This window comes from Sceloporus occidentalis, unplaced genomic scaffold (genome assembly GCF_023333645.1).
Source record: "Sceloporus occidentalis isolate IW3139 unplaced genomic scaffold, rSceOcc1.0.p SCAF_2, whole genome shotgun sequence".
Lineage (NCBI taxonomy): Eukaryota > Metazoa > Chordata > Lepidosauria > Squamata > Phrynosomatidae > Sceloporus > Sceloporus occidentalis.
In genome coordinates this window covers 250,512,222-250,540,206 of record NW_028316982.1, presented here as the reverse complement: position 1 = coordinate 250,540,206, position 27,985 = coordinate 250,512,222, and the positions used below count along the sequence as shown (strand labels likewise).

At 41.3% G+C, this 27,985-nt stretch overlaps 1 protein-coding gene across 4 annotated transcripts in view; it reads left to right on the top strand.

The window, feature by feature from the left end:
• The window catches only part of LOC149319980 (ELMO domain-containing protein 1), a 73,003-nt gene extending 52,594 nt beyond the window's left edge, over positions 1-20,409 (top strand). For 3 of the 4 annotated variants that reach the window (XM_089512711.1, XM_089512713.1, XM_089512712.1), the window contains 6 exons: positions 6-139; positions 782-850; positions 1,105-1,128; positions 9,268-9,318; positions 10,745-10,878; positions 14,573-20,409. In XM_089512711.1, the coding sequence (XP_089368837.1) occupies positions 6-139; positions 782-850; positions 1,105-1,128; positions 9,268-9,318; positions 10,745-10,878; positions 14,573-14,745 (585 nt within the window). In that variant the 3' untranslated portion in view covers positions 14,746-20,409. The remainder of the gene's footprint in view (positions 1-5; positions 140-781; positions 851-1,104; positions 1,129-9,267; positions 9,319-10,744; positions 10,879-14,572) is intronic. The other variant, XM_089512714.1, reaches the window with a different exon arrangement.
• The last annotated feature ends 7,576 nt before the right edge of the window (positions 20,410-27,985 follow it).

Below are 27,985 nucleotides of genomic sequence, written 5' to 3'. Positions count from 1 at the left end.
TGTAGCTATGGAAATGCTTGAAACCTGAATCCCCATTGGAAGCTCGGATTTCCAAGCAGTGGTGTGAAATTGGTTTCCAAGGTGATGATCCTAAAACAGACTTCAGAGGAATGGGCCTCCTGGGGTTATATAACTTGTTGTAAGTATATTTTGGTGTTTTTCCACATAAAGGTACAAGTTATGTTTTGACTTTCTGGCTTGTATCAATTGCTGTCTTTTTGAAATGCTAGAAGGCTCCCACTTCTGTTCATTGAAATTTTGCATCCTTCTTGATGGCAAGTAATGGTGCCATCATATCTTCCTTTATGATAAGTTTATTTCAAATTCTTCACAACCAACTCAAACAACATTTTGTATAAACACATCATATTTTTTTAAAAAGTCTTTTAATTTCTTGTGTAACCTATTAACTTGGCCACTGATCAGCGATTCCATATATTCTAAACAATCCATCAGTTGCCAGACGTTTTATGTGTTTTCAGAATCTGTTCATGTATTACTTTAGACTATTTTAGTAAGGGATTTAACAATTAAATGGGAAGGGGCATAATATCACCACCATAAAGGATATAATCTGTCCAGTTTAAGCTGCAGCCCTATACTTAACTGCACAAAAGTAAATCCCATTGAACATTAAATGACCTACTTCTGACTGAATGTTTATAGCATTTTGCTATTACTTGTATAAACTGAGTCGCCCTGCATCCACTTCCATTTGATGGAGACTATGTCCCTCTTTTGAGCAATGTCACTAAAGCCTGAAATGTGTTTTTCTTCCCAGATACTTTGCTGAGCGTGATGCTGCTGCAGCTCAGCAGATCCTCTCTGACTCCCTTCAACCAAAATACAGGTAATGTTTGAAGCTGAAAATAGCAGCAGGCTTTAATAAATAAAACATATTAGTAGCCATTTTGCATTCCTTTTACTCGTAATGTATGAGATGTTTCACCTTACCTGACAGCAGAGATAAAATACCATAACTCCACATATTCCATGCATTTATTTTTAGTAGTAAATGCATTATCTTTAATTCATGTTTATGCTGTTGTTTTAGCTGCTTATTTTTTGTTTTCTTTCTTTCTTTTTCCATCTTTCACAATGAAGGGAGGTCACTAAAGAGGAGCTAAGGTATTTTTGTTTCTTTTGCATTTTATAAACCTGGAAATAAAATTTTGAAGCAGACTTAAACTCTGTTCTAGGGATTGCAAGAATGCAAGGAGAGGGTGGTTTGCAGTCTTCCCTTGTGAGCAGAGAGAAATGGCTGCATCTTCCAGGTTCCTAAGAGGATAATGAAAATAGTTACTGTTAACAACAAGCACTTGTGTAACTATCCTGAGGCACCAGATCACATTTGATCTTGGAAGCTAAGAAAGGCGATGCCTGGTTAGTTCCTGGATGGGAGACCACAAGAGATTATTAGCTGCTTCAGAGTATATTTCAGAGGAAGGCCATGGCAAATCACCTCTGAGTATTCCATGCCTAAGAAAACCCTACAATATTCATAGGGCCCCCATAAGTGAGGAAACTATTTTGAGGTCACATACATGCACAGAAAAGGTAGTGCCTATGTTTAACCAGGCAAAGATGAGATTGGGACGAAAGGACCTGACAGGACTCTTCAGTTGCTTTGAAGAGTTTGTCCATGGAAGAGTGAGAAAAAAACTTTTAACCTCTCGGAGCTTGGAAAAGTTTCTTGTTTTGGTCAGCAACATATTGTCCAACATCTGGGTTTGAAGCTATAAATTCTGAGACTTGGGGATTGTGTAGACCCAAAAGGTACTTTCCAAGGGCTGCTTCTGTCAGAGAGCAGGACAACATCTAATGGCCTTAATTGCAGAGGGAAGATTTATGTTGACCATCAGGAGAAAGTTCTTACCAGCAAAAGTGATTCAGCAGTGAAAGGAAATACCAGAAACGAGAGGGAATATTTCCTCATTTGACATCTTCAGGAAGAGACCAGGATGGCCATCTTTGGTCTCCACATTTCCTGCATTGAGCTGGGGTTACACCAGATGTCCTATAAGGTCCCCTCACTCTAATTCTACCAGTCTCTCTTACCTTTATTGTCAGAAGATCAACTTTTGAGTCTTTTCTTTTTCCCACTTGATCTCCTGGCATGGGGTTGGGGAATGTAGTGTGATCCAGAAGCTGATGAACCAGTAGTCCTTTCGTTGCTGGCCATTGGTCCAGTTGGGTAGTGCTAATGGGAAGTGGAATCCTGACCCAAGAAAGTCTTCTTTTGAGGAATGTCTGCAACATACATGCTGAGCTTCTTTTATCCAAAATGCTTGGGACCAGAAATGTTTTGGATTTTGGATTATTTACTTACTTATATATTTATTTATTTTGGAATATTTGCATGTACATAATGAGAGATCTGGGAGATGAGGCCCAAGTCTAAACATAGAATTCATTTATGTTTCATATACACCTTATATACATAGTTTGAAAGTCATTTTATACATAATATTTTTAATAATTTCAGGCAAAAAACAACGTTTGTGTACACTGGACCTTTAGAAAGCAAAGGTGTCACTGTTTCAATCACCCATCCACACAATTTTGGAGTATTTCAGATTTTGGAATTCCAAATAACAGATACCCAATGTGAGCTTCTTTCTACCCAGCCACTTTAAAAATTACAGCTAGTCATCTGACTTTGCAATGATATGATAGAACATACTTGCAAAGTGTAATTTAATTTAGGTTTTGGTGGCGGTCACCTACTAAGATGGCTTTAAATGGAGATTAGATACTTCATAGTTATTAGTCATGAGGGTTGCTTTTGAATTCCAGTTTCTGAGAATCAATTGGAAAATAATCCCATCACTTTTATGCCCAGGCTCTGGGCTTTCTTAACACATCTGGCTGGGTCATTAGGGGAAATATTGAAGTTAACTGGACCCGAAATCTGGATTTAATCTGAACCCTTACAGCAAAAGAGCCAATTTTTGTGGTCTGAAAAATGTGTTAGCAATTCTTTGAAAAGGAAACAGAAAGACTGATAACAGACTGATATTTAAGAAGTAATACAAACAATCCAGGCATTAGCTAATGCTATATAGGAGTTTATCACATGCGGAAAATAAGTGATTGGAGAAGGAATAATCATGTGGTTGTGCTGAATGATTTCGCATGATGTCGGGCAAAATTCGTACTTGCACAGAAGTAAGGAGAAATGCTCCAGGAACATTTCATTCACAAGGAAATGTTGTGCATGCTTTTGCAATATTGCAATATTGCGTAAATTGCACTATTGCAAAGGTGCGAAAGCTCATTGCGATCCATTGAGGTTTTGTCATCATCAGTTTTTGAATTTTAGCCGGATTTCCCAGGGTGCCGTTCAACAACTTTCCTTCCTATGTCATAATAAATAATAATAATAATAATAATAATAATAATTTTATTTATATCCCGCCCCTTTGAGGTCAATCAGGGCGGCTAACAATAATAAAATACAATACAATATATACAAAAACTTCCCTCTCCCCCTCCTTAAAAGGTTATTAAATCGCTTATAATTAAAACCAACAAATTATTTGGCCGTCCCAGTAGAATTACATCACTGCCCTTTCTTTTTAATATTGTCTTCCTTGTGGTTTACAATATAATTTTCTCTCTTGTAATGTTTAGCATAAGCAGAAGTTAAAGAACACGAATAACCCACTGTAACACAATTGAAATCCATGCATGCATGTGTGAACGCAGACATTTCCTAAATAACCATGGGAAACAATGCCTAAGTGTGAAATGCTTTGATAATATTGATTATTGTATGATGGTGCAAATATATTTGGGACCATAGCACAAAAATATCGGAATTGGCAGGCAATGCAATAATCGCAGGAGGGTGCAAAAAATGAGCTGAGTCCATCTCCATAGTCTTTTCATTCATTCATATGGAAAAGAGAATCCCAGGGTACTGTAGTAGCAATCATGTATTCAGCCAGAGGAAACATAGCGTTGTCCTCAGAATTCTACCAAAACACACAAGCAGCACCTCAAATCAAAATCACAATATAGCTACTGTGGTATATCACAGTAAAAGAGACACAGAGAAGATTCACACCTCCAAAATGGTTTAAATACCTAAGAAGAGTTTCCAAGGTGATGTTTTTCCTCAGAGAGATAATCTTCACCCTGCTACTTCTAAAAGTGTCTGCCTATAACAGGATAAATGTTCACATTTGTCTTCATGGAGGCATACACTTTTCCAGAGCTTCTGAAAATTGTTTTTTGGGGGGCACAGTCACAGTTCCCAGAATCCCCCTCCCATCAGCATGACCAGTGACCATACTGACTGAGGGGTTCTGAAGGCTGCAGTCCAAATGAGTAATTTTTCCAAGCTGTGCATTTCCTCCTCTGTGCTTGGCTATCGCAGATAATGAATGTTCTTTTCATAAAATTGCATTGAGTAGCGATTACACCTGAACTGCTGGGGTATATCTAGAGTGCTCCCTTATTTGGTATCTTTAAGTTATTTCTGACTTGTGGCAACCTTAAGGCAAATCTGTCATGGGTTCTTGGCAAGGTTTGTTCAGAGGAGGTTTGCCATTGGCTTCACTTGGGGCTGAGAGCATGTGACTTGCCAAGGTCACCCAGTGATATTAATGGCTGAGTGGGGAATGAAACACTGGTCTCCAGAGTTGTAGTCCAACACTCAAAACATTATGCCATGGAACCTGGTTAATCAAAATGTTGCAGTGCTTGAACCCTGAAAGTCCTGGCTTCACTGCAGTACTGCAAATGAAACACACACCATCAAGACACTAGAGAAATTTTTGCTGTTTGTAATGATAGGTTTGAAAATATGTCATTTCTTCTTGAGTTTCAAGCATTCTCCTTAAGGATTTGTCATTTCTGTTGGTCTGCTTAGCAAATGGTGGGACAGATAGGAGAGGATTCTGTCTGCTTTTTCCCCAAGAACACAGACCTATTTCCCATTACATAATTGTGTAAAAAGGCAGAAATGGAAAAACTATCCTCAGTTCTACAGAAGGCTGGGAGAGGAATTCTAGTTCATTTCTCCAAGGAGGAAAAGCTGGTCCTCTTGTACATATGCTTGGGTGAGATCTAAACTTTTAAACTTTGAGCTACTGCTGTGGGAGGAGCCAGAAGCCTAATTCTACAGAAGGCTGGGAGAGGTGTGTGCCTAATGGCACACAATTTTTAAATTTTTCTTATATAGTCAAGGAGGTTTTGGAGAAGAGAGGAGAAGCTGACCTGGGAACATTGTTGGAGGCGGTCTCCTTTAATTTTCCACATTTTCTTTTCCCTTTTTTCTTTAAGGGGCTTGTGGGGACTTTTGCTCAGAGGAAGTGAGTCAGAGACTTGCCTCTGGAAGGAGCTAGTAGCCAGGAGCTCTCTACATAACTGTAGTCCCAGTGAATTGAACTCAGACAGAGCTTGGGACAAAGGCCAAGCCAGCAGGGGTTCTTTACACTGGTGTTTAACAGGGGAAGCCCACAGTCTTATTTCAGTGCCTTCTTAAGACTTCTCAGTATGGACAATGAAGGACCTGCTGCAGTCACTTGCAACACTTGTGGGATGCTTATCTTCTTGCCTAGAGATGTGGGGAACTTCATCTGCACCAAGTGCAAGTTGGTAACCCTCTTGGAAGAGGAAGTCTGGCAGCTGGAGGCCGAGGTGTCTACACTTCAGCATCTTAGGGAGCAAGAGGTTTTCCTTGACAGAACGGACCGAGGGGACTTGGACGGGAAACACACAGAGGAAGTTGCTGGGGAGGAGGTCACTTCACACACAACAGAAGTAGATAGTTGGAGGAATGTCACATACAGAAGTAGAGAATGTTCTGTGAGCTTGCAGCTACAGAATTGATTTGAATCTGTCTCTGTTATCAAGAATGATGAGGAACAGCAGCAGGGACAGACTTCAGGGACAGAGCAGGGGACCCAGAGAGCTCCACCAAAGGGAACAGCCGCTGCTAAACCTCGGAGGAGGCGTGTGGTGGTTGTGGGGGGACTCCCTCCTGAGAGGCACTGAACCAGTGGTTTGTGGGCCTGACAAGATGTGTCGGGAGGTGTGCTGTCTCCCTGGGGCAAGGATCCATGATGTGACAGAGAGGTTGACAAGACTTGTCAAGCCTACTGACCATCACCCTTTTCTTTTGGTTCATGTGGGAACCAGTGATACTGCAAGGCACAGCCTTCAGAATATCATAAGGGATTATGAGGCTTTGGGTAGGAAGTTGAAAGAAATGGATACACAGGTTGTCATCTCATCTCTTTTCCCAGTTGAAGGGCATGGTCCAGGAAGGAAGAGGAAAATAGCAGAGGTGAATAACTGGCTCCGTAGATGGTGCCGCCAAGAACGGTTTGCATTTTTAGATCATGTTCTGAGGTTCCATGAGGAGGGACTTCTGGCAAGGGATGGGTTGCATCTCATGCCAGTTGGCAAAAATGTTTTTGCCAATAGTCTCAAAAATTTGATCAGGAGGGCTTTAAACTGAGTTTTATGGGAGAGGGAGACAGTATTCTGGAAGGCAAAAGGGTTGGAGAAAATAGTCAAATTGTCATAGAGGTAAGAAAACAAATAGTGCAAGGACCCAACAGTGTGAGGCAAAAAAACTTGCACAGGCAGCAAGTAAAGAGGACCCATGGTTTAAGATGTCTCTACACTAATGCACAGAGCATGGGAAATAAGCAAGATGAATTTGAACTCCTAGCACAACAAAGCAAATATGATATAATAGGCCTCACTGAAACCTGGTAGGATGAGACTCATGATTGGAATGTAGGAATAGAGGTGTATAACCTTTTCAAGAGAAATAAGCCAAACAGGAAAGGAGGAGGAATAGCCTTATATGCCATGATCATTTACACCAGTGAAGAGATCCAGGACATTGATCATGTGGAGAAACTGGAGCGTGTCCAAAGGAGGGCAACTAAAATGGTGAAGGGTCTGGAAACCATGCCCTGTGAGAAACGACTTAGGGAGCTGGGGACATTTAGCCTGGGGAAGAGAAGGTTAAGAGGTGATATGATAGCTCTGTTTAAATATTGGAAGGGATGTCATATTGAGGAGGGAGCAAGCTTGTTTTCTGCTGCTCCCAAGACTAGGACCCGGAACAATGGATGCAAGCTGCAGGAAAAGAGGTTCCACCTCAACATTAGGAGGAACGTCCTGACAGTAAGGGCTGTTTGACAGTGGAACACACTCCCTCAGAGTGTAGTGGAGTCTCCTTCCTTGGAGGTCTTTAAACAGAGGCTGGATGGCCATCTGTTGGGGATGCTGTGATTGAGATTTCCTGCATGACAAGCAGTTGGACTGGATGGCCCTTGTGGTCTCTTCCAACTCTATTATTCTATTCTATGATTCATACTAAAAAGGGTGGGAATGCAGTGTCTAGTATGCCATAAGTACTTTTTTGTGTCTTAGCATAAGAGAGGGTGAAATATTTGCATGATAGAACAGTGAGGCACTTGGCAGACAAAGAGGTTTTCTAGATTTGAGTGATGAATTAGGTTTTAGAGTTCAGTGTTGGTATGCATTTCCACATTTCTGAACAAAACTATATTCCAGTTTTGGAATGGAAAGATTATGATGTGGTCAGTCCTTCCTTCCTTCCTTTCTTTTTATATGCATCTCCTAGCTTTAGTAGATCACGTTGTGACTGTGCATACAATTTCCCACTAAAATCATCCACCAGAGTCAGAAATAATTCCAGAGACATAGATCGTCTAGAGTACTGTGTGTGTGTTTTATTTATACTGGGATTCGGATTCATGGGAGGAGAAACCCATTAAATTATTCCTGGTGAGAGTGTTTTTTGTGAAATAACAGAAGGATCTGCTGTTGATGCAGTAATAGCTGCAACAGCAAGTGCTGATAGAAAAAAAGGTCAAAGGTGTGTATGAGCAAAAATGGTGGTAATATCCAACATACTCATTATGTAGATTTATCTGCATCTGATTCATTTATAAATAAATACAATTCTTACGCAATGCTGGAATGTCTTTAGAAGCAGTTTTTGGACCAGTTTTGGTAGGTTGTAGCTTCATGTAATGGATTCAAAGCTTGCACTACTGTTTTGGATATCAATTACACACCTTTGTGTTTATTAACTGAGTGGTGTGATTAAGCCTGTTGTCTTTTCCTGTGTGGTACCTGTTGCCTGTAGCTTTCTCAAAACCACCATTTTTGCTGAAACCTGTGTATGTGCTTTTAAAAAGTATGTTTGTTTCCATCATGGTTTTGGGTGGAGAAAGTTGAGAAGGAAACTAAATCTGTTTATAGGCAACATCAGAATTAGAATGGGCAGCCTCTTTAGTTATCTATTTTCTCCAAAGGATTACAAAACTATAAGAGTTTGGATCGTATTCTTAGACTGTCAGTGATGGTTGGGGGGATCACTTTAGCTGCTTCTGCACTTCAGAAATAATCCAGTTTGAGCCCACGTTATGTGTCATGGCTCAATGCTATGAAATTTTGGTAATTCAACAAACTACAGTTTCAGGAATTCCATAGCATTGAGCCATGGCACTTAAAGTGGGCTCGAACTGAATTATTTGTGCAGTGTGGATACAGCCCTAGAAGGCCTGGGATACTTCTCAGTTTAACATCTGAAATGGATCATATCCTCCTGGGGAGAGAACAGAGCTTGACATTCACTTCATTCTGTGTTGATCAAAACTTGAATGGGACTTGTATGCTCTACAGTTGTTGGGAAAGGCAAGCACCAGCCCAAGGTTATCTTTGTTTCCTGCAGTGCATGAAATGCTGAATCGTGTGTGAACTGACTCTCAAAATGCTTAGAAAGTTTCCACATGAAGGCAATATTTTTTTCCCTATGTCCTCATTCCAGTTAGTAGTGTTGGTTCCTCAGGCTTGTTTAAAATGATTTATGTCACATTTCTCTTGCAGAATACCAGAGGCCACAGTCAACCTTGTTCAGAGTTCAAAGAGATAAGGAGCTTTCTGTAGATTCTTCCCTGTCCAATGTAACACAATCGGCCTTACCCCCTTTAATTTTTTTAAAGGTTGCACAGAGAATAAATTGCCTTTGACAGAATACCAAAGTCACAACCCCATTATGGATTGCACTGATGAGTATGTTATAGAGATTCTAAGCCAGTTACATTAATCTCAGAGGGTTTTTTTTTTATCTGCTTGGGTTTAAAAGAGGATAAAGAAAGCTTGTTGTCAGAGTAAAATGCTAACAAAATCAACCTTTTGGGGGGTAGTCGTTATTAAGCAAAGAGATTTCCATTTTAGATTTGTGCATCAGTATCTGTTTTAATTTTTCAGCAAATGCAGCAAGGCTGAGTGGGAAAAGAAAAAGTTTGATAAAGCTATCGGGTAAGTAATAAAAACCTGCCTTAAAACAATCAGATGGATAGTGTTTTAACAAGCTTTCCTGTGAGCTTAGCATCTGTTAGACCTAGCTATGAAAGTGGAGAGGAATCAAGGACTATATGGTCAAGCAACTCAACAGAAGTCACATATTGTGCTTCCTTTTCTGAACAGAGCATAGGAATGTCGGTGGGGGGGAGGGGGGGCTCATAGCTCCCATAAGCCCCTAGCTAGCAGACCATTGGCCATGCTGTCTGGGAGGGGATTCTGGGAGTTTTAACTTTTCCAAACACTGGTTCTGAATCTGGGAATGCTTTTACGGTGACAGGAATAGCACCTCTGATGGGTCCCATTGTTCCTGTTTTCCTTAGGAGTTTATCACACGGGAGGAATTTCTCTTAATTTCGAATGAAAAGAAAGTGAGGCCAGAATGCATTCACATGAATTTGCTAGTTCAGCGAATTTACGTGAATTCGAATTGCGTTCGAACTGACTTCCCATTGCCCGAAAATAGTTTGCCATTACCCGAAATTGCTTGTGATCACCTCTCCCACAATAACGTGAAACCCCATTATTGCGTTCAGACTGACTTCCCATTGCCCAAAACTGCATGTGGTAGTCTATTGTGCAATAACATTAAACCCCATGATTGCGTTCGGATTGCCATTGGATTATACTTCCAATTTCCCTTGTCTGATAACGTCCTTAGACTTCATGACCCCTTTTCTCTGTGTGTTGGTTGGTGATTCAGACGGTGGCATAAAGAGCAGGAAGATTGGGTTCTCTTGACATCAGTCACTGGATTATTTGTCCTAAGCTAAGGGAACTGCATGAGCTAAGGCAAGGATAAGACAAATGATGGGAGCATGTGACCCTGTAGATTTTGTTGGATTCCAGCTCCCATTATTCCTCACCATTAGCTTTCTGGATGGGTTAATCAGAATTGTAGTCTAACATCTCCAAGGATCCACTTTCCCTGTACTGAGATAATGGGTGGGAAAGTGCTATGAATGAAATTAAACTAGTATGATATTTTAAAATATGTGGGCAAAGTGGAATCATCCACATGCAAGAAGGGAAGGTTTCTGTGGGCACAGATTGCACAGTTTTGGATGGGAAGCCTCACACATTGACCTATTATTGCCTGTAAGAAATGATTAGATGATTATTGATTGATGCTTGGCTACCAACAGGCACATGGGGCATTTCCCAAGTTTTAGCAGATTCAGACTTTTTTTGAAAACCATAGCTTTACAAAAGTTCCCTTTTTGGACTCCAGGCCCCAGAATCTTCCAGCCAGAGCCAGTATGGAAACAGTTTAACATAGTCAGTATTCACGTGTGGTCAGACAAGCATTGCTTTTGTGATGTGTGATTCTATGAACTTTAATACCATCTACCTCTTAGTAACCTTTGCTTGGTGACTCTTGCAGATACTCTTTTGCTATCGTTGGCATTAATATTACAGACCTTGCCTACAACCTGCTTGTGAGTGGCGCTCTAAAAACACACTTCTACAATGTTGCTCCAGAGGCTCCAACGTTATCCCATTTTCAGCAGACATTCTGTAAGTATTTGGAGCCAGGGAGGAGATGAAAGAGGAAAAATAATTTTGTGTACTCTGCTGGTAATATTTTTACTTGCAACTACTATAGAGAATTAGGAATCTGATTTTCTGTTGGTTGAATTAAACCCAACATGGTCTTTTCACTGCCAAAACTACATATGTTGGTAGAAAAGAGCAGGGGAACAGTGGCATCAAAATCTGCATTGTACAATTGTGTGGCCTCTTATGCAAGGGGCATGGAGAGGCCAAAAATTGCAGGATGGAAGATGGGACTGTGTTTTGTGAATGGGGATTCACTGTTTTAATGCTGGATTCCTCTCCCTATTTGCAACCTTCTGTTAAATTTGACACAACCATCTTAGGATAAAAAATAAGTGAATCTGCTTTGTAGGCCTTCTGATAATCTCATGTAGAAGGAACTGCTGGCCATTTCCCATTGAAAATGTTGACAGTCTCCAAGCAACCACAACCACAAATTAATGCTGTGAAGATAAAATAAAGAAGGGAAGGAGAACCAGCTACACCTTTATGAGTTCATTGGTGGAAAGGGAGGATATGAATATAATAAATGAATACATACATACAGCCTCAGCTGCTACCTTTATTGTGGTTGTGTTTCTTTCAAGCCATTTCCAATTTATGGTGAGCCAAGGCAAACTTATCACAGGGGTTTTTTTGGCAAACATTGTTCAGAGGAGGTTTGCCATTGCCTCCCCCTGAGGCTGAGAGAATGTGACTTGCCCAAGATCACCCAATGGGTTTCATGGCTGAGCTGGGAATTGGCATTAGAGAAGCCTAAACACTTAAAACAGAGGAAACCCTCTAAAGGGCCTGGAGAAGATTGGCAGAACCAGCTTTCCTGTTAGAGTGGAGCAATCAATGCGGATGAGTAGCAGTGGTGGCCTGCCAGCTATGTGTACTATCAGCCTGTCTTGCATGTTCTAGTCTGCTGACTTGGGTATGATGGAGAACAGTATCTTCTAACCTGTAGTGGAGCAAAGTTCAGATGATGGCCCAGTCAGCTTCTGTATATGTACTAGAGGTGGGGGGAGGCAACACATTTTCCTGTTTCTAGAAGCCCAATAATATAGACCAGCATTAAAAACTAATTCAGTATTTTTAAAGTTTATCTAGCGTAATTGCTCTTGCTTCCAATTTTCAAGAACACCAAAGTAGTCGCAGATATATTAAAGGAAATGCTCAGTGTATCTGAAATCAACCTTTCTGTATTATTTAACAAAAATTTGATAAAATATGTTGCTATTGCTGCATATGCCATTCCATATTAATGTTTCAGTTGTCTGGGTGGTGTACTCTTGAGCTGCAACAACAGGGAGGAATGGGAAATACCTCCTCTGAGTATTCCTTTCCTAAAAAAACTCCTGTGAAATTCATGTCATTGCTATGACAGAGGACCTCACACATGTGTGCACACATACACACACTGTATTGCCCCAGCCTCTTCCATTTCTTGCTTTTACTGCAATGATACATAGCCCTTGCTATACATAGGAAAAAAAATAGGACTAGGAGAAGTAGGTGGGTTGAATAACTTCTAGGCAGTTTTTACTACGTGCAGCTTCCAACATTCATTGTTCAGAGTCTCCGTTCATTGTCGAGGATCCTACACTAAACAGATCTTATTATAGGCCCAGTACATACCTGTAAAAACGTCTGGAGCGGCGTTGGCCTTTTTTCCTGCAGAGGGAAGCCGCAGCCCTCCACAGGAAAAAGAACCCACAAAAAGTGGGTTATTTTTCTGCCATGCCAGTTATATCCAAGTGCGCCAATGGCACACTCGTGATGTAACTGGCGTGACGCAACATGCAGATGCTATGTGTCCATTACGTCATAATGGTGACCCCGTGTAGATGGGGCGCCACCATTATGCCACTGCCAGTACGTGCTAGGGTTAGGGACTGTGCAGTTGCTGCGTGGTCCCATAACCCTAGCACGGCATGAGCATGGCGCTTTAGCGCCGTCTGTACCGCGCCTCAGTCTTGTATAGTGTCTTGTGAGATTCTTCGTAAGGATTTCTATCCAGTGAATGGTTTTATTTAAAACATGAGTGAGGAAGCTTTGGCCCTTAGACTTATTTACACTTCCCATCAATCTCATCCAGCACTAGCCAATGATACGGGATTGTAGGAGGCACACAACAACAGCAACAGATTTGTAATTTTGAATAGCTGGAAGACTAAAGGTTCCTCAGCCATGATTTAAAAGAAGTTCTCCTCGGCAAAGAGGCGCACTTCTAAGTCATTTTCACCACAATTTATTTCCATGCCATCCTGCCACCACAGTATTTTCACCTGATTCCTGTACTATTATTACGGCTATTGCTTGGTTTACACTAAGCAGTGCAGCTGGGGTCAGTGGGAGAGAAAGGGAGCAAATTTTAGATGGTTTATTTCTTTTAGTGCCCTCAGGCTGGGTGTCTGAATTGCAGCAAGCTCTCTTTCTTGTGGGGGAAAGAATGATAGCTGGACTAATTTGGCCTTGCGCTTATTAGGTCAAATTCTGGCTGCGTTTGCATTCATCTGTTCCCTTTGGCTGCTGGTATGCTTGCCGTTGCCTGTGTGGAACTCAGCTTCCAATCTCAGTAAAAAAGCAGTATTGCTGATGCTTCAGGCACTGTAGTAAATTGGACTGCTCCTCTCTGTTCATCTAAAATTATAGTAGATATATTTATTATATTTATTTATACCCCACTCTTTTCCCAAAATGGACACGGGGCGGCTCACAACATTAAAAAACAATACAATTAAATGCATACAAAAGTAGTACATTAAAGCAGAATTGAATTATTACAATATTAAAACAAGTTGCATGTCAGAAGAATAAAATACAATTAAAAACATAAAAGTGTTAAAAAATACGTTAAAACAATACAACAACACCCCTCCCAAGCTTTAACTATATGGAGCGATGGAGTGACTGTTTCATAATGGAATGCACATAAGGTGTAGGAAAGCAGAACGTTATAACTGCTGATCGTAAACCTTCCCCTTTTGCAAAATTATTATCAACGTAGGGGCTATCTAATAATATACATAGTTGTATGTGACATGTATAAAACTTTCAGATGCGAAACATGTATTATTTTGGCCAGAACTATAACGGTAGAAAAACCCCATGACATAGTGGTTTGAGTATTGGAGGAGGACTCTGGAGACCAGGGTTCAAATCCCCACTCAGCCATGGAAACCCACTGGGTGACCTTGGGCAATGTCCACTCTCTCAGCCTCAGAGGAAGGCAATGACAAACCACCGTTGAAAAAATCTCACCAAGAAAACCCCGTGATAGGTTTGCCTTAGGGTCGCCATGTGTCAGAAATGGCTTGAAAGAAACACAACAACAATAAAGATAGCAACTGAGGCTGTATATATTTATTCATTTATTATATTCATATCCTCCCTTTCTCACAATGAGCTCATAGTGGCATAATTGGTTCTCCTTCCCGTCCTCATTTTATCTTCACAACATCTCCAATAGGTAGATCAGGCTGAGCAGAAGACTAACCAGTCCAATATTACATATTAGTTTCATGGCTCAGTGGAAACTGGAACCTTGCTCTCCTCCAAGTCCTAGTCCAGCACTCTGATTCCAATACCTCACTGACTCTTTGTCAGTTAATGGACAATAGGATATTATTTTTACTTGTACTTATAACCTTTTACCTTGCTCTCTTAGGCTATTTGATGCATGAATTCCATAAATTCTGGATTGAAGAGGACCCGCTGGACATCATGGAGTTCAATCGCGTGCGAGAGAAATTTCACAAGCAAATAATCAAACAGCTCCAAAATCCGAATATGGCCTTGTGCCCTCACTTTGCTGCCTCAGAAAGCCTGATCAACCTGTAGCCATTGACTTGGTCTGATTTTGAAAACACTGCCTCATTCTTGTGTTATGCCACCATCTAGAGATAAATCGCTAATGCATTGAATGACCATAGCGATTGTATGCATGCCTCTGGTGCAGTATTCATTTTCCTTTCTCTCTTTCTGGCATCTCCTCAGACCATTCTCTTTGAGGAGTTTTGTCATTAAAAAAAAGAGAGAGCTCATATTGCAGCCTTTTGCAGTGTTAAAAACATTCAGAATCAGTCTCCCATATGAAGGTTTTTTTTCTATTTTTAGACTCCCATTTACACACACACACACACACACTTCCCTTTTGACCATAATTCAGCCTTTAATTAAAGAACTGTATTTCTGTAGCTGTGGGCTTGTTCTTTTTGGTATATGTGGAATATTTGAGTTGAAAACTTGTATTGTGGAAGCATTTTAACTTAACTGATTTTGTTTTATGAGAAATAATGACTTTTTTGTTTTTAAAATGGGCATGATCCTGCTGATCTGGGGCACTTTCAGTTCCTATTGATCTGAATGACATGTGCTTAAAAACCCCTCCAGCAAAAGCCAATGGGACTTTGGCTGGATGATGCCCAGGGTTTGTACATTATTTAGAAGACGATGTATTGTGATTTAAGCCTAATTCAGGCAGAATGCGTTAAAATATTTCTTTCCTCATGCGATCATGCATGCTTCATGGGAAAGAAAATCAGTAAGATTTATGATGCAAATGTGGGAGTAATTTTAAGCAATTGAGGCTATGCTGACTGTGGAATCATGAGTGTTGAATGAATTTGAAGGCATTGGCAGCATTCATAGCAAAGACCAAAAAAGCAACAATCTTCTGCCCTGATGAGCAAGCAAGTATCCAAAAAGAGGTTTACAATCTCAGAAGTCTGCACTGGAACATAACCACCTATTTATACCATCACAGCAAAACTGAATCACATTGCTTTGAAAATGCAAGGTTAGTGGTTTGTGCTTTTGCATGTCCAAATGTGACATGAAATGATTGTGTGTGTTTTTGTACTTAATTAGGGAAGCAAAGGGAGGGGGGAAATCTATATTTTCTTCATTTTTGAAATATTGAATTTGGGGCTTGGAATGTCGACTGTTCTTAATGGAGGGCTGAGAGGAATAAATTAACAAGGAAGCATGAAGGAAATGAAATAATTGGCTGTTAAGGATCAGACAAAGTGGTGGTTATTAAGCATTGGACATCAGGACCATGTGCGTGCTGTGTGGGACTTCCCCATATAAACCCTGATGAGATGATGGGTAGATGCATTTATGTGCAACAATGCTCATGCACATAATTTTTTTTTTAAATGGGCTTGCAGATGATTGCACCCAGCACCTCTGACATCACCTGTAGTCTATTTCAAACTGTAATTTACCATGGCATTTCATACCCATGGTATTTTTTTTACCTTTTGACTATTATAGGTAGTTTGTGAAGTTGCTTGCATAGCAAGATTGAATCTGAGGTATTGCCTAACTATTTGTGGATTATATGAATAAATTAAATCACTCCAAACTGGAACAGCTGTGTGTGTATGTGTATGGATCATGTCTAAAATACATAAATTTTCTAGTTTTATTGCTGCAAATTAAGAAGGCGGTTGGAGGAGGGCAAAACTGATGAGGGGATGTATTTCAGTGGGCGAATGCATGCCTTACATGCAGAAAGGCCTGGTTCAATCCTGGGCTGTTCCTGGAAGCACTGGGAAAGGCTCCTCTCAGACATCAAAAATGGCCCTTATGGGATTTTTCTATTCCAAATGGATGCTTTGAAAAGCCCTCCAGTACGGCCACATGCTTTGTATTGAAAAGATTCCAGGTTCAGTCCCAGTTGGGACTTGGAATGACTCCTGTCTGAAACCATAGAATGCCATTGTGCAACTATGCTAACCCTGATAGTCAGGCTGGGCAAAAGGGGTATAACTACTCCAATAGATTATATGCTTTGCATGCCAAGCTTTGCCGGTTCAATCTCTGGCATCCCCACTCCAAGCAAGAAGAAACTCCTTTCTGAAACCCTAGCCTAGAGGATGCTTCCAAACAAAAATACTGAGCTAGAAAGAACAGTGATAGGCAGCTTCTTTCTAAGAAGATACGTTGCTAACCTTTAAGGTATGAATGCCTGTGTGTTTCACTGAGGAGGATAGTCCCTGCACTGAGGCACATCACAACTATTTCATGTCCCCATTATGTTCCTATTTGCTGTGGCCAGTTTAACACCAACCTTCTGCTGGTAAGCCTCTGTGTATTTAGGTAAAGGATGTATGAGCCAGTATGGTATAGTTCTTTGAGCTTTGAACTATGGAGAGCTGGTTTTGAATCCCCACTTAGCCATGAAACCCCACTGGGTGACCTTGGGCAAGTCACAATCCCTGAGCTTCAGAGGATGGCAATGGCAAACCCCTTCTGAAGAAACTTGCCAAGAAAACCATGTGATAGGTTGGCCTTAGGGTCACCATAAGCCAGAAACAACTTGATAGCGAACAGCACGCAAAATGGCAGGCACGTGATCATTTGCCCCCAAGAATCTGGAATGCTTGGTTAGGCACTGAAGGATAGGAGCATAGCACGGCAAAGTTATCTTTTGGACTACAGGAGTTGTGTGACTGTGTAAGCTGTAATCTAAAAATAGCTGGCCTGGGAACTGTTGGCCAACCCCATTCCTGCTCGCAGAGCTACTTATTTTTGTTTGCAACCAGGAAAAGTCAACATAGCTGCAGAACCAGAATGCAGGCACACCACCTATTTATGGCTTACTGCAGAAACCACACAATTTTTTGATCTAGATGCCTGCTGACTAATCATCTCAAAAATATAACTTGCAACTGGATTTGCGTCAATGATCAGTGTGAATTTGTACTAATGAGATTGTGAGGCTATTTGTTTTACTTCCTGGGGTGTTAACTATCTCTTTCCCCTTTATTTCTAAGAAAAAATGCCATGAATTATTAAAAACATGTTGTTTTGTTGGAAACCATCCCAACATCTATGCATTTTTCATCATCCTTTCTCCCAAGTATGTGGCATATCAGATCTCTCAGACAAGCTCTGCAAAACACAGGGCTCTCATAACAATAGATGACTATTGTATTGCACTGTTACAATAATTGTAGCTCAGTGCTGCATCATGCTGTGCCAGTACATATAATTGCCAGGATTGGGCATAACACATACGACAACAATATGACCTGCAGTTTTTGTTTTCATTTCTAGCTTTATTTTTTGCATTTCCCTCAAAACATGGCGAGTGTGCTATATACATCTCAAACTGAGATAAGACAGATGAGATTTTTGATGGAAGCACCCTCGTTTTACTCAGTTTAAACATAACTTTCCCTGTTGGTTTAATAAACGGTTTTGCAAGTTTGGAAAAGCAAGCAACCCTTTCTGGAGTCAATTTAATCGAGCTTGTGAAAGTGCCAAGGTACATTTTACCTTTTCTGAATTATCTTCTACTTGGCTCTTCTCCCTTCCAAAGATCTTTCCCTCACTGCTTCTCACATTTTTCTCCTTTCTTGTCTTTGGCCACTGCCCAAAAAATGAGAGAGAGAAAAATATGTTTCTTTCTACCCTTTTGCATTTGGGGATGGATCCAAGTTGTTTTCTAGCAGCACTGTGCTGTACATATGATGAATTCATTTCAAATTGCACAAAGAGCCAAGGTGACAGATAAGGCACCGTGAAGCACAGCACAGTAGAGGGATGTTGGGGGAATACATTCGTTGAATGTAAAATCAGTGCAAGTTGAATGGCAAAATATGCCAGGCCAGAAACATTCTGACTAACTCTTCTAGAGTAAAATGCACCTAATGAACGCCAAAATTACAGAAATGTCCAACGAGAAAACATTGAAAGCTAGGATAGAATTAGCAGCTAGAGACTTCCTGGGATTTGGATGATTTCTCCCCATGCTCACCCAGGTAGAACACATTGTTTGCACACAAACCGCCAGTTCTACAGTTCAGATACAAATTTGTTGTTATGTGCCTGCAAGTGAACTCAAGTGAACCTTTTCGTGGCAAGATTTATTCAGAGGTGGTTTCCCATTGCTTTCCTCTTAGGTTGAGAGAGTGTGGCATGCCTAGAGTCACCTAGTTGGTTTCAGTGGATGAACAGAAATGTGAACCCTGGTCTCTCAGCATCCTTCTCTAATGCTGAAACCACTAAATAGGAATGAGAAAATCTCAGTTTTGAACTCATTAAGGTTTTCTTTTCAGACTGAGTTGTGAAATACAGGTTATAATTCTCCACATATTAGGATGTGCAGAGCATAATGTTCCTCATGCACAGCTTAGTGCTATCGCTGATCCTGGAAGGCACTTTTCAAGCTGTTCTGTCTATGTATTGACTGGAGATCTGCACTCCTTCAGCTACAAAACTGCAGGCAGGACAGGTTTTACCTGGTCACCTCTTCCCCTTGCTCTTCCTAGCCAGTAAAGAGTCATGGCAATGTCTCATGCACTTGAAAGCTACCTGGAGGATGCATCTGAATGTTGCACATGGATATACCAAATCCCTCCTTGCACAACACCCAAAAATATGTATATATATAACCCTGAGTTGCCACCAGCAGGATTTCAGCCATAGGGTTTGCTTCACATATTAAAATTTGTATGTTTTATTAAAAAAACTTTTTTATAATATGCACGTTTGTTTGTGCAATTTACTTAATTTATACAACTTTTCCAAATTGATTAAAGCACATTTCCCATTTTTATTAAAATGTGTATTTTTCTTCCCAACTATGCATTTGGCCATTTGCTTTTTAAAATATATGCATTGTTTTAGGCATGCATTCTTGCTGGAAAATCACCAGTAAACCTTGCAAAGGTGTGAATGCTCAAGGCAAGGTGAACGTTTTCATATTACGAGGACCTGAGGGCTGCAAAACGCTACTTTCATCAAGACTATTGAGCCCAATGGAATTTCTTTCCATCCCCAGTCTGAGCTGGCAACTCTCATGTTCTTAATTACATTTAAAATTGGTCTAAATCAGCAATTTGTATGTTTTCAATCACACTAAAATTGTTATTTGAACTAGTTCTTTGTTATTTGCACAGTGGCCTCCTGACATTAGAGGCCACTAGATGGCAATGCAAGTTCTTCAGATTATACTTGGTAGGGCTAGAGAGAGAAAATAAAGAAGAATTTTCCAAACTCTACAAATTTCTGCATATCTGGGACAGAAAAGACTTTTAAAAATGTGGATGCAGAGAAACAAAAAGAGACAGCTTCATCAATTTCGGCTTGGGTCTTTGGGTGCACTATTAGAAGTCTGGGTTTGAATCTCAGCACCAGCATTCAGCTATTGTTGTTATGTATGTTCAAGTCAATTATTATTATTATTATTATTATTATTATTATTATTATTAACCTTTATTTATAAAGCGCTGTCAATTTACACAGTGCTGTACATAGAAACTTTTAGTTAGACCCAATTCCAGCCTATGGTGTCTCTAGCATAGATTTTCTTGGTAAATTTTATTCAAAGGCACTTTTCCATTGAAGCCTCCTTGGGCTGACTGAGTTGACTGGCCCAAGGGCATCCACTGTGCTTCCAGGGCTGAGTGGGGATTCAAACTGGTTTTGCAGAGTTCTAGCCCAGCACTCAGATCACTGCCTACCAGTTGTTTTTTTTCCTCATTGCAACTTGAACCTAGGGTTGCCATACCTCCGGACCTCGAAACCGGGGAAAATGTAGGACACAAATTTCAAATGTAGGACACACAAACATGTGTCCTACATTTGAAATTTTTGTCCTACATTTTCCCTCGCCGCTTGGGCTCCGCCCCCGCCGCGATCGCAGCGAGGCCCAGGGCCCAGGCGGGGAGGCAAAGCCTCCCTGAGTGAAGGATTCCCTCAGGGCCTGGGCCCCCGGCCTCGCCGCGATCGCGGCGGGGAGCGGAGGCCCAAGCGGCGCGGGAAAGCCTCCGCCTTAAGGAGGCTTTCATTCGCCGCCTGGGCCCCCGGCCTCGCCGCGATCGCGGCGGGGAGCGGAGGCCCAAGCGGCGACTGAAAGCCTCCCTCAGCTTGCCACATCCTGCCCGGGGGCGGGGGCAAACCGGGGCAGGACCGTGCGGACCCGCCCCAAACCGGGAAAGTCCCGCCCCCAGGCGGGATATGGCAACCCTACTTGAACCTGTTACAGCCCATATGGTATCGCTCTCTCCACACCTTCCCCTTGGGGATAGGGAAGAATTACAATTGTGTTAATAGTGTCACAATCATGACCAAGTAGCGATTGTGGATGTGGAACAATTTTGTTGTTGCTGTTGTTGTTGTTATGTGCCTTGAAGCCATTTCTGACTTGTGGTGACCCTAACGCTATATTTATCCCTATTGTGGGGTTTTCTTGGCAAGTTTTTTCAGAGGGAGGTTGCCATTGCCATCCTCAGAGGATAAGAGAGTGTGACTTGCCCAAGGTCACCCAGTAAATGCTCTGTATTCACAGTCACGACATTTGTGAACTATCGCCTCAATCATAACCACCACCACCCCAACTACTTTACCAGGCATCAGCTACACATGGAGAAAAACATTCATTTTGCTGATGAATGGGTGAATGAAGTTTCTACCAGGCTGGGGGGGGGGGGGGGGCAAGACAGCTTACTTAGTATACTTAGCTGGTGTCGAATACTACCCAGTCTTCTTACCTACTGTACCTCACCACAGTGGGTCCACAACATAAATGCCATGAATAAATAAATATATACAAAATGTGTGCATTAGAAGAAGCTGTAAAAATCAATATTATCTCTTAGATTGTACGCCATAGGCAAGCTTTCTCAATAATAATAATAATAATAATAATAACAATAATAATAATAATGTTTATTTATATACCGCTTTTCCAAATTAGATCAAAGCGGTGTACAATAGGAAGTACAATACAAAGTAAACAAACAAACAAACAAACATAACAGGCCTCTCTCCCCTTCAAGATGGTGGTCGGAAGAGGGCTCTTAGTCTTTCAGGCCAGGCCTCTCTCTCCCCAAAATGGTGGTTGGAAGGAGGGCTTTTCTTCTTTCAGGCAGGCAGTTGGAGCTTGCCTGCCTCTCTCCCCCCAAGATGGTGGCTGAAGGGAGGGCTTTTCTTATTTCTTTCTCTTATATACTTATTGTTTTATGTACAGTGCTGTGCAAATCTACAGTGCTATATTAATAATAATAATAATAATAATAATTTCTGTGTAATTTTTTTTTAATTCAGACTGACAGGAAAACTGGAATTAGGACTAATATAATTCTGACATGGACCAGAAATAGTGTCATCTAGCAACTGCTTTTTTGTTTTGTTTTTTAGATCTTTTACTCTTTTACTACATTTCCCAGAATCTGGTGGCTGTCATCCAGTTGTCATCCAATAAGTAACTTCTCCAAATTCAAGTTGTGATACTGCAATAGTTGAGTTGCTTTGAAAGCAGGCCAATTGCTTTGACAATCCTTAGTTTCTTAGTTCCAATTCTTAGATCACTCTTTCCAAAAATGAACCCTAACACATCTCCACAATGGGAGGTTTTTTGTTTTTGTTTTTCATAAAAAGGGCAAGGGTGACATGAGACAGATGCAGACTCCAAAAGACACACTGTGGGAAAAACTGTAGGGACTACAGCACTCAAGACAGTAACCTGGTAGAAGACGAAAAATCCTTTTAAGGAAGAGCAAAAACCTATGGGGATCTGGATCAGTTGTTAAGTCTTTCAACATCCTTGAACTCCAGGCTTTTTTAGTTCCCTGGGTTTCTTTTAAAATAGAGACTCGTGAGGGTGAGAGAATGGAAAAATGGGCTGCACTATGGAAGGTTCAAAACATTTTTATTTATGCAAGGCTTACCTGATCTGGTTGTTTCATTTCACATGTGCATATCATTAGTTCTGAATAAAATGTTTGCTGAAATGTGTTGAACTGTTCTTTTTTGTGGTATAGGAATCTGTCCCTATTCTTTCCATGTTATTGCTGCTTCTGGTGCCAATTTTTCTGTTTAAGAAGCAATGCCAAGGAACGTATGTATTTCGTTAAATGGAGGTATACCTCCATTTTTCCATATTCTTGGTCACAATATTCTTCTCATGTGTAACAAATGCATTTTTCCTTTTTTATTTACCATATGAATGTGTATGCTTCCGATCATTGTCAGTGCAAGCTTACTCTGAAGTAAGCACTTAGGGTTCAATAGGATTTGTTTCCATGTAGACTTATATCGGATTGCACTATAAATGAGATTTGGTTTGTGCAGTGAATGTGAAAGAGAATACCTTTTGAAACACAGGTTTTGGGCTACAGCTCCCATCATCCTCACCATTGGGGATTCTGTTCAACGCTATGCCCCTCTAATGATTCTTGCTTGTTAAAAATAAAATTGTCAGGGCAAAGTGACATAACTCTCTATCCTGTGATGTAGTGTGTTCTTCTGAGGCATGTGTGAAACAGATGTGTTCCATTTTACTCTGAGCATGCCCATTTTCAACGAATAACGAAGATCTGGGAAGTACCAACCGTTCACCATTTGAGGGAGAGAGAAAAGACTAGCTCACAGGCTAGTAGAGGCTCTAAAACAGTTGTTTTAATACCTAACAAGTCTTTACGAAAATATTTTTAAGCCAGAGGGAAGACCTGATAATACCAGAAGGAAATAGCCATGCTCAAATGAGATAGAAGGAGTGGTATGTGAAAGATGAGGCTTCTGCATGTTACATATCTGGAGATTCATGACCTATAGAAATAGATCATGTGGGGGCGGCTGCATGATTTAGATGTTGCCCTTGATAGGCCACTAAATTGTGTGAATTAGTGAAACTGTGACAGCTTCTCTAATGCCAAGGGAGTGCTCTCTCACATAACATTGACCAAGCTGACATCTTGGCCTGGGTTCTCAAGTTACCTTGGCAGCATGGGAGATGTGGCAGCTTTTTTTCCTTCGCACACTGCTAGGGTAACATGAGAAGCCTGGGAAGGTGCAAGAAAAAGGCAATGACATTTTGGCATCTACCGGAATGGGAGTGGGAGGAGAAGGGGAGGTGTCCTCCTCCCCCATGTTTTGGGTCTCCTCATGTTACCAACCTAGAAAGGAGCAGTGAAGGTGCAGGTTCACAGTACCCCATCTTGCCTCCAAGTGCCTTTCTCAGGTCTGAGCCAAAATGTTATGCTGCCTGTGGGAAAGGACAAGATGACAGTCCCTATACACTATGTGTACTTATGTACTTCCAATAGGACTGGTACAGTGGGAAGAAAGTCATACTGAGGACAGAGGAGGGAATGGTGAAAATATTGTCATGCTCCCAGCAAGATGGTTGCCTCACTGCCTATTGGTAGGGCTTGTCCAGCCATTCTAATTCTTGAATGAAAATAAGGTGATCATTAGCTCATTTGCAATCCAAAATTCACTTGCTTGGAAGTAAACTAGACTTAACAGGGCATATTTCTCAGTAGACACATTTAGGCTTTCACATTTAGGCTTAGCTATGACATTGTGTTCTTATTTTAAACACTGTAGCCTCCTTCAACATTTCGTACCTGCTAGATTCAGTTTCATTCTTATTTTATTTGTTTATTTATTATTTTGAGTTTTTTAAACTTTATTTTTATTAACATTACATTACATGTACATAAAGTCTATCAATATTAGAAAACTACATGGAGATTGTAGGGTTTTTTCTTTTCTTTTATCACAGCCAATATCATGCACTGCAGGAGGCAGAACATAACACTCTGGCCAAGCAGTTCTGCCCAGCTGGGTGTGCAGGTTTGTTGCAAAAAGGCAGTCCCTTGCTCCCTTAGCCATTTAGTGGCTGGGTGAGGTGCTGGACACTTGAGAATCATTCAAGTGGTCTTCTGCAGCCAGAAACAAATAGCAGCTGTCTGCCTCCCAGATCTCCCCAGAATACCTTGGATATTTTCTAGACCAGGGGTTCCCAACCTATGCTCCAAGGAGCCCTTAGGGCTCCATGTGCACTTCCAAGGTGCTCCACAGTCACTCCAGGAAAATGAAAGAGGTATTTTTAAGCCAGAGGGAAGACCTGATAATACCAGAAGGAAATAGCCATGCTCAAATGAGATAGAAGGAGTGGTATGTGAAAGATGAGGCTTCTGCATGTTACATATCTGGAGATTCATGACCTATAGAAATAGATCATGTGGGGGCGGCTGCATGATTTAGATGTTGCCCTTGATAGGCCACTAAAATGTGTGAATTAGTGAAACTGTGACAGCTTCTCTAATGCCAAGGGAGTGCTCTCTCACATAACATTGACCAAGCTGACATCTTGGCCTGGGTTCTCAAGTTACCTTGGCAGCATGGGAGATGTGGCAGCTTTTTTTCCTTCGCACACTGCTAGGGTAACATGAGAAGCCTGGGAAGGTGCAAGAAAAAGGCAATGACATTTTGGCATCTACCGGAATGGGAGTGGGAGGAGAAGGGGAGGTGTCCTCCTCCCCCATGTTTTGGGTCTCCTCGTGTTACCAACCTAGAAAGGAGCAGTGAAGGTGCAGGTTCACAGTACCCCATCTTGCCTCCAAGTGCCTTTCTCAGGTCTGAGCCAAAATGTTATGCTGCCTGTGGGAAAGGACAAGATGACAGTCCCTATACACTATGTGTACTTATGTACTTCCAATAGGACTGGTACAGTGGGAAGAAAGTCATACTGAGGACAGAGGAGGGAATGGTGAAAATATTGTCATGCTCCCAGCAAGATGGTTGCCTCACTGCCTATTGGTAGGGCTTGTCCAGCCATTCTAATTCTTGAATGAAAATAAGGTGATCATTAGCTCATTTGCAATCCAAAATTCACTTGCTTGGAAGTAAACTAGACTTAACAGGGCATATTTCTCAGTAGACACATTTAGGCTTTCACATTTAGGCTTAGCTATGACATTGTGTTCTTATTTTAAACACTGTAGCCTCCTTCAACATTTCGTACCTGCTAGATTCAGTTTCATTCTTATTTTATTTGTTTATTTATTATTTTGAGTTTTTTAAACTTTATTTTTATTAACATTACATTACATGTACATAAAATCTATCAATATTAGAAAACTACATGGAGATTGTAGGGTTTTTTCTTTTCTTTTATCACAGCCAATATCATGCACTGCAGGAGGCAGAACATAACACTCTGGCCAAGCAGTTCTGCCCAGCTGGGTGTGCAGGTTTGTTGCAAAAAGGCAGTCCCTTGCTCCCTTAGCCATTTAGTGGCTGGGTGAGGTGCTGGACACTTGAGAATCATTCAAGTGGTCTTCTGCAGCCAGAAACAAATAGCAGCTGTCTGCCTCCCAGATCTCCCCAGAATACCTTGGATATTTTCTAGACCAGGGGTTCCCAACCTATGCTCCAAGGAGCCCTTAGGGCTCCATGTGCACTTCCAAGGTGCTCCACAGTCACTCCAGGAAAATGAAAGAAATAAAAATTGAATGAAATTAAATAATAAGAATATATTCTTTTATATACTCCTAAACACCATTAACTTGTAATACATAGGGTAGGCTTCTTGGGGTTCCACCATAGAAATAAGGGCTCCATGAGTCAAAAAGGTTGGGAATCCCTGCTCTAGATAATACTCAGAAGTGAAACGGCTGTTCTTTCATTTCTGTCTGCAGCCAGACGTTTGCCAGACACCTCATTCCTTCCTCTGGCCTCTAAACAGCCAGGGAAACCCATGGCTTTGCAGCAGGCTTGTGGAGTGAGGGAAGGCATTGTGCAAGGAATTACTGAAAAACTCTTTGCACAATAACCCTGAAAGACATATATTCACATAATGGACATACGTGTACATAAACATGTGACACAGTGTTTTGGCGTACATCTATGTGGCATTAAATAATCTGGATGAAGCATATCTCAGGAAAGCCTTTTTTCACACTTCTTGCTCTTCTCAGTCTTCTGGAAGGTCCCTAGTGTACATCACTCAGAAATAGTCCCTAGTGTACATCTTCTTTCGAGAAGAAGCACCCAATGTTTATGTTTGTTTACTATAGCATAATAGTAAAACATGAATTCAAATGTTCACAGTTTCAGTCCCTGCCACTTCCAGTTAAAAGGATCACATATAGAATCTTAGAATCTATAGAGTTGGAAGACACCCCAAGGGCCATCCAGTCCAAGCCCCTGTCATGCAGGAACACAGAATCAAAGCACCCCCAATAGATGGCCATCCAGCCTCTGTTTAAAAATCTCCAAAGAAGGAGACTCCACCACTCTCTGAGGGAGTGTGTTCCACTGTCAAACAGCTCTTACTGTCAGGAAGTTCTGCCTAATGTTGAGGTGGAATCGCATTTCTTGTAGTTTGAATCCATTGCTCCATGTCTTATTATCTGGAGCAGCAGAAAACAAGCTTACTCCATCCTCAATATGACACCCCTTCAAATATTTAAATAGTGCTATCATATCATCCCTTAACATTCTCTTCTTCTGGCTAAACATAGCCAGCTCCCTAGGCCTCTCCTCATAGGTCATGGTTTCCAAACCCTTCACTATTTTGGTTGGCCTCCTATGGACATGCATCAGCTTATCAACATCCTTTTTAATTTGTTTTTTTAATAATAATTTGTTTTATTTATATACCGCTATTCCAAAGATCATAGCGGTGATCAGCAAGTAAGCTAATTAGCAAGTAAGCTAATTTGCCCCCAACAGTCTGGGTACTCATTTTAGCGACCTCAGAAGGATGCAAGCCTGAGTCGAGCTTGGGCCCTTTTGCTGGTCTTGAACTCGCAACCTTGTGGTTTTGAGTGAATGGCTGCAGTACAGGCATTTAACCACTGCGCCACCAGGGCTTGAATTATGGTGCCTGGAACTGGACACAGTATTCCAGGTGACCAAAGCAGAATACAGTGCCACTTTTACTTCCCTTGATCTAGACACTGTACAGCAAGCCTGCTCATTATAGCCGGCTTTCAGCTCACACAGAAGTCACCAGGAGAGTGGGAGAATGGTGTACGTGCCAGCGGCACACGTGCACAGCCACACAGCAAATATGAGTCCCATTATATCTAATGGGGCTCGAGCATATGCACTTTTTTCCTTATGCAGCGGGGTCTGGAACGGATCCCCCATGTAAGGACAGGGGCAGACTGTACGTCTATTGATGCTGCCTAGAATCGCATTGCCTTTTTAGGTGCTGCATCACACTGTTGAGCCATGTCAACAGTAGGAGGATATAAAAGAGCTCCACTTCTGCCCAAGACATTAGAGAGGTACTGCCAGTCAAATCAGATAATCAGTGCATCACTAGGGG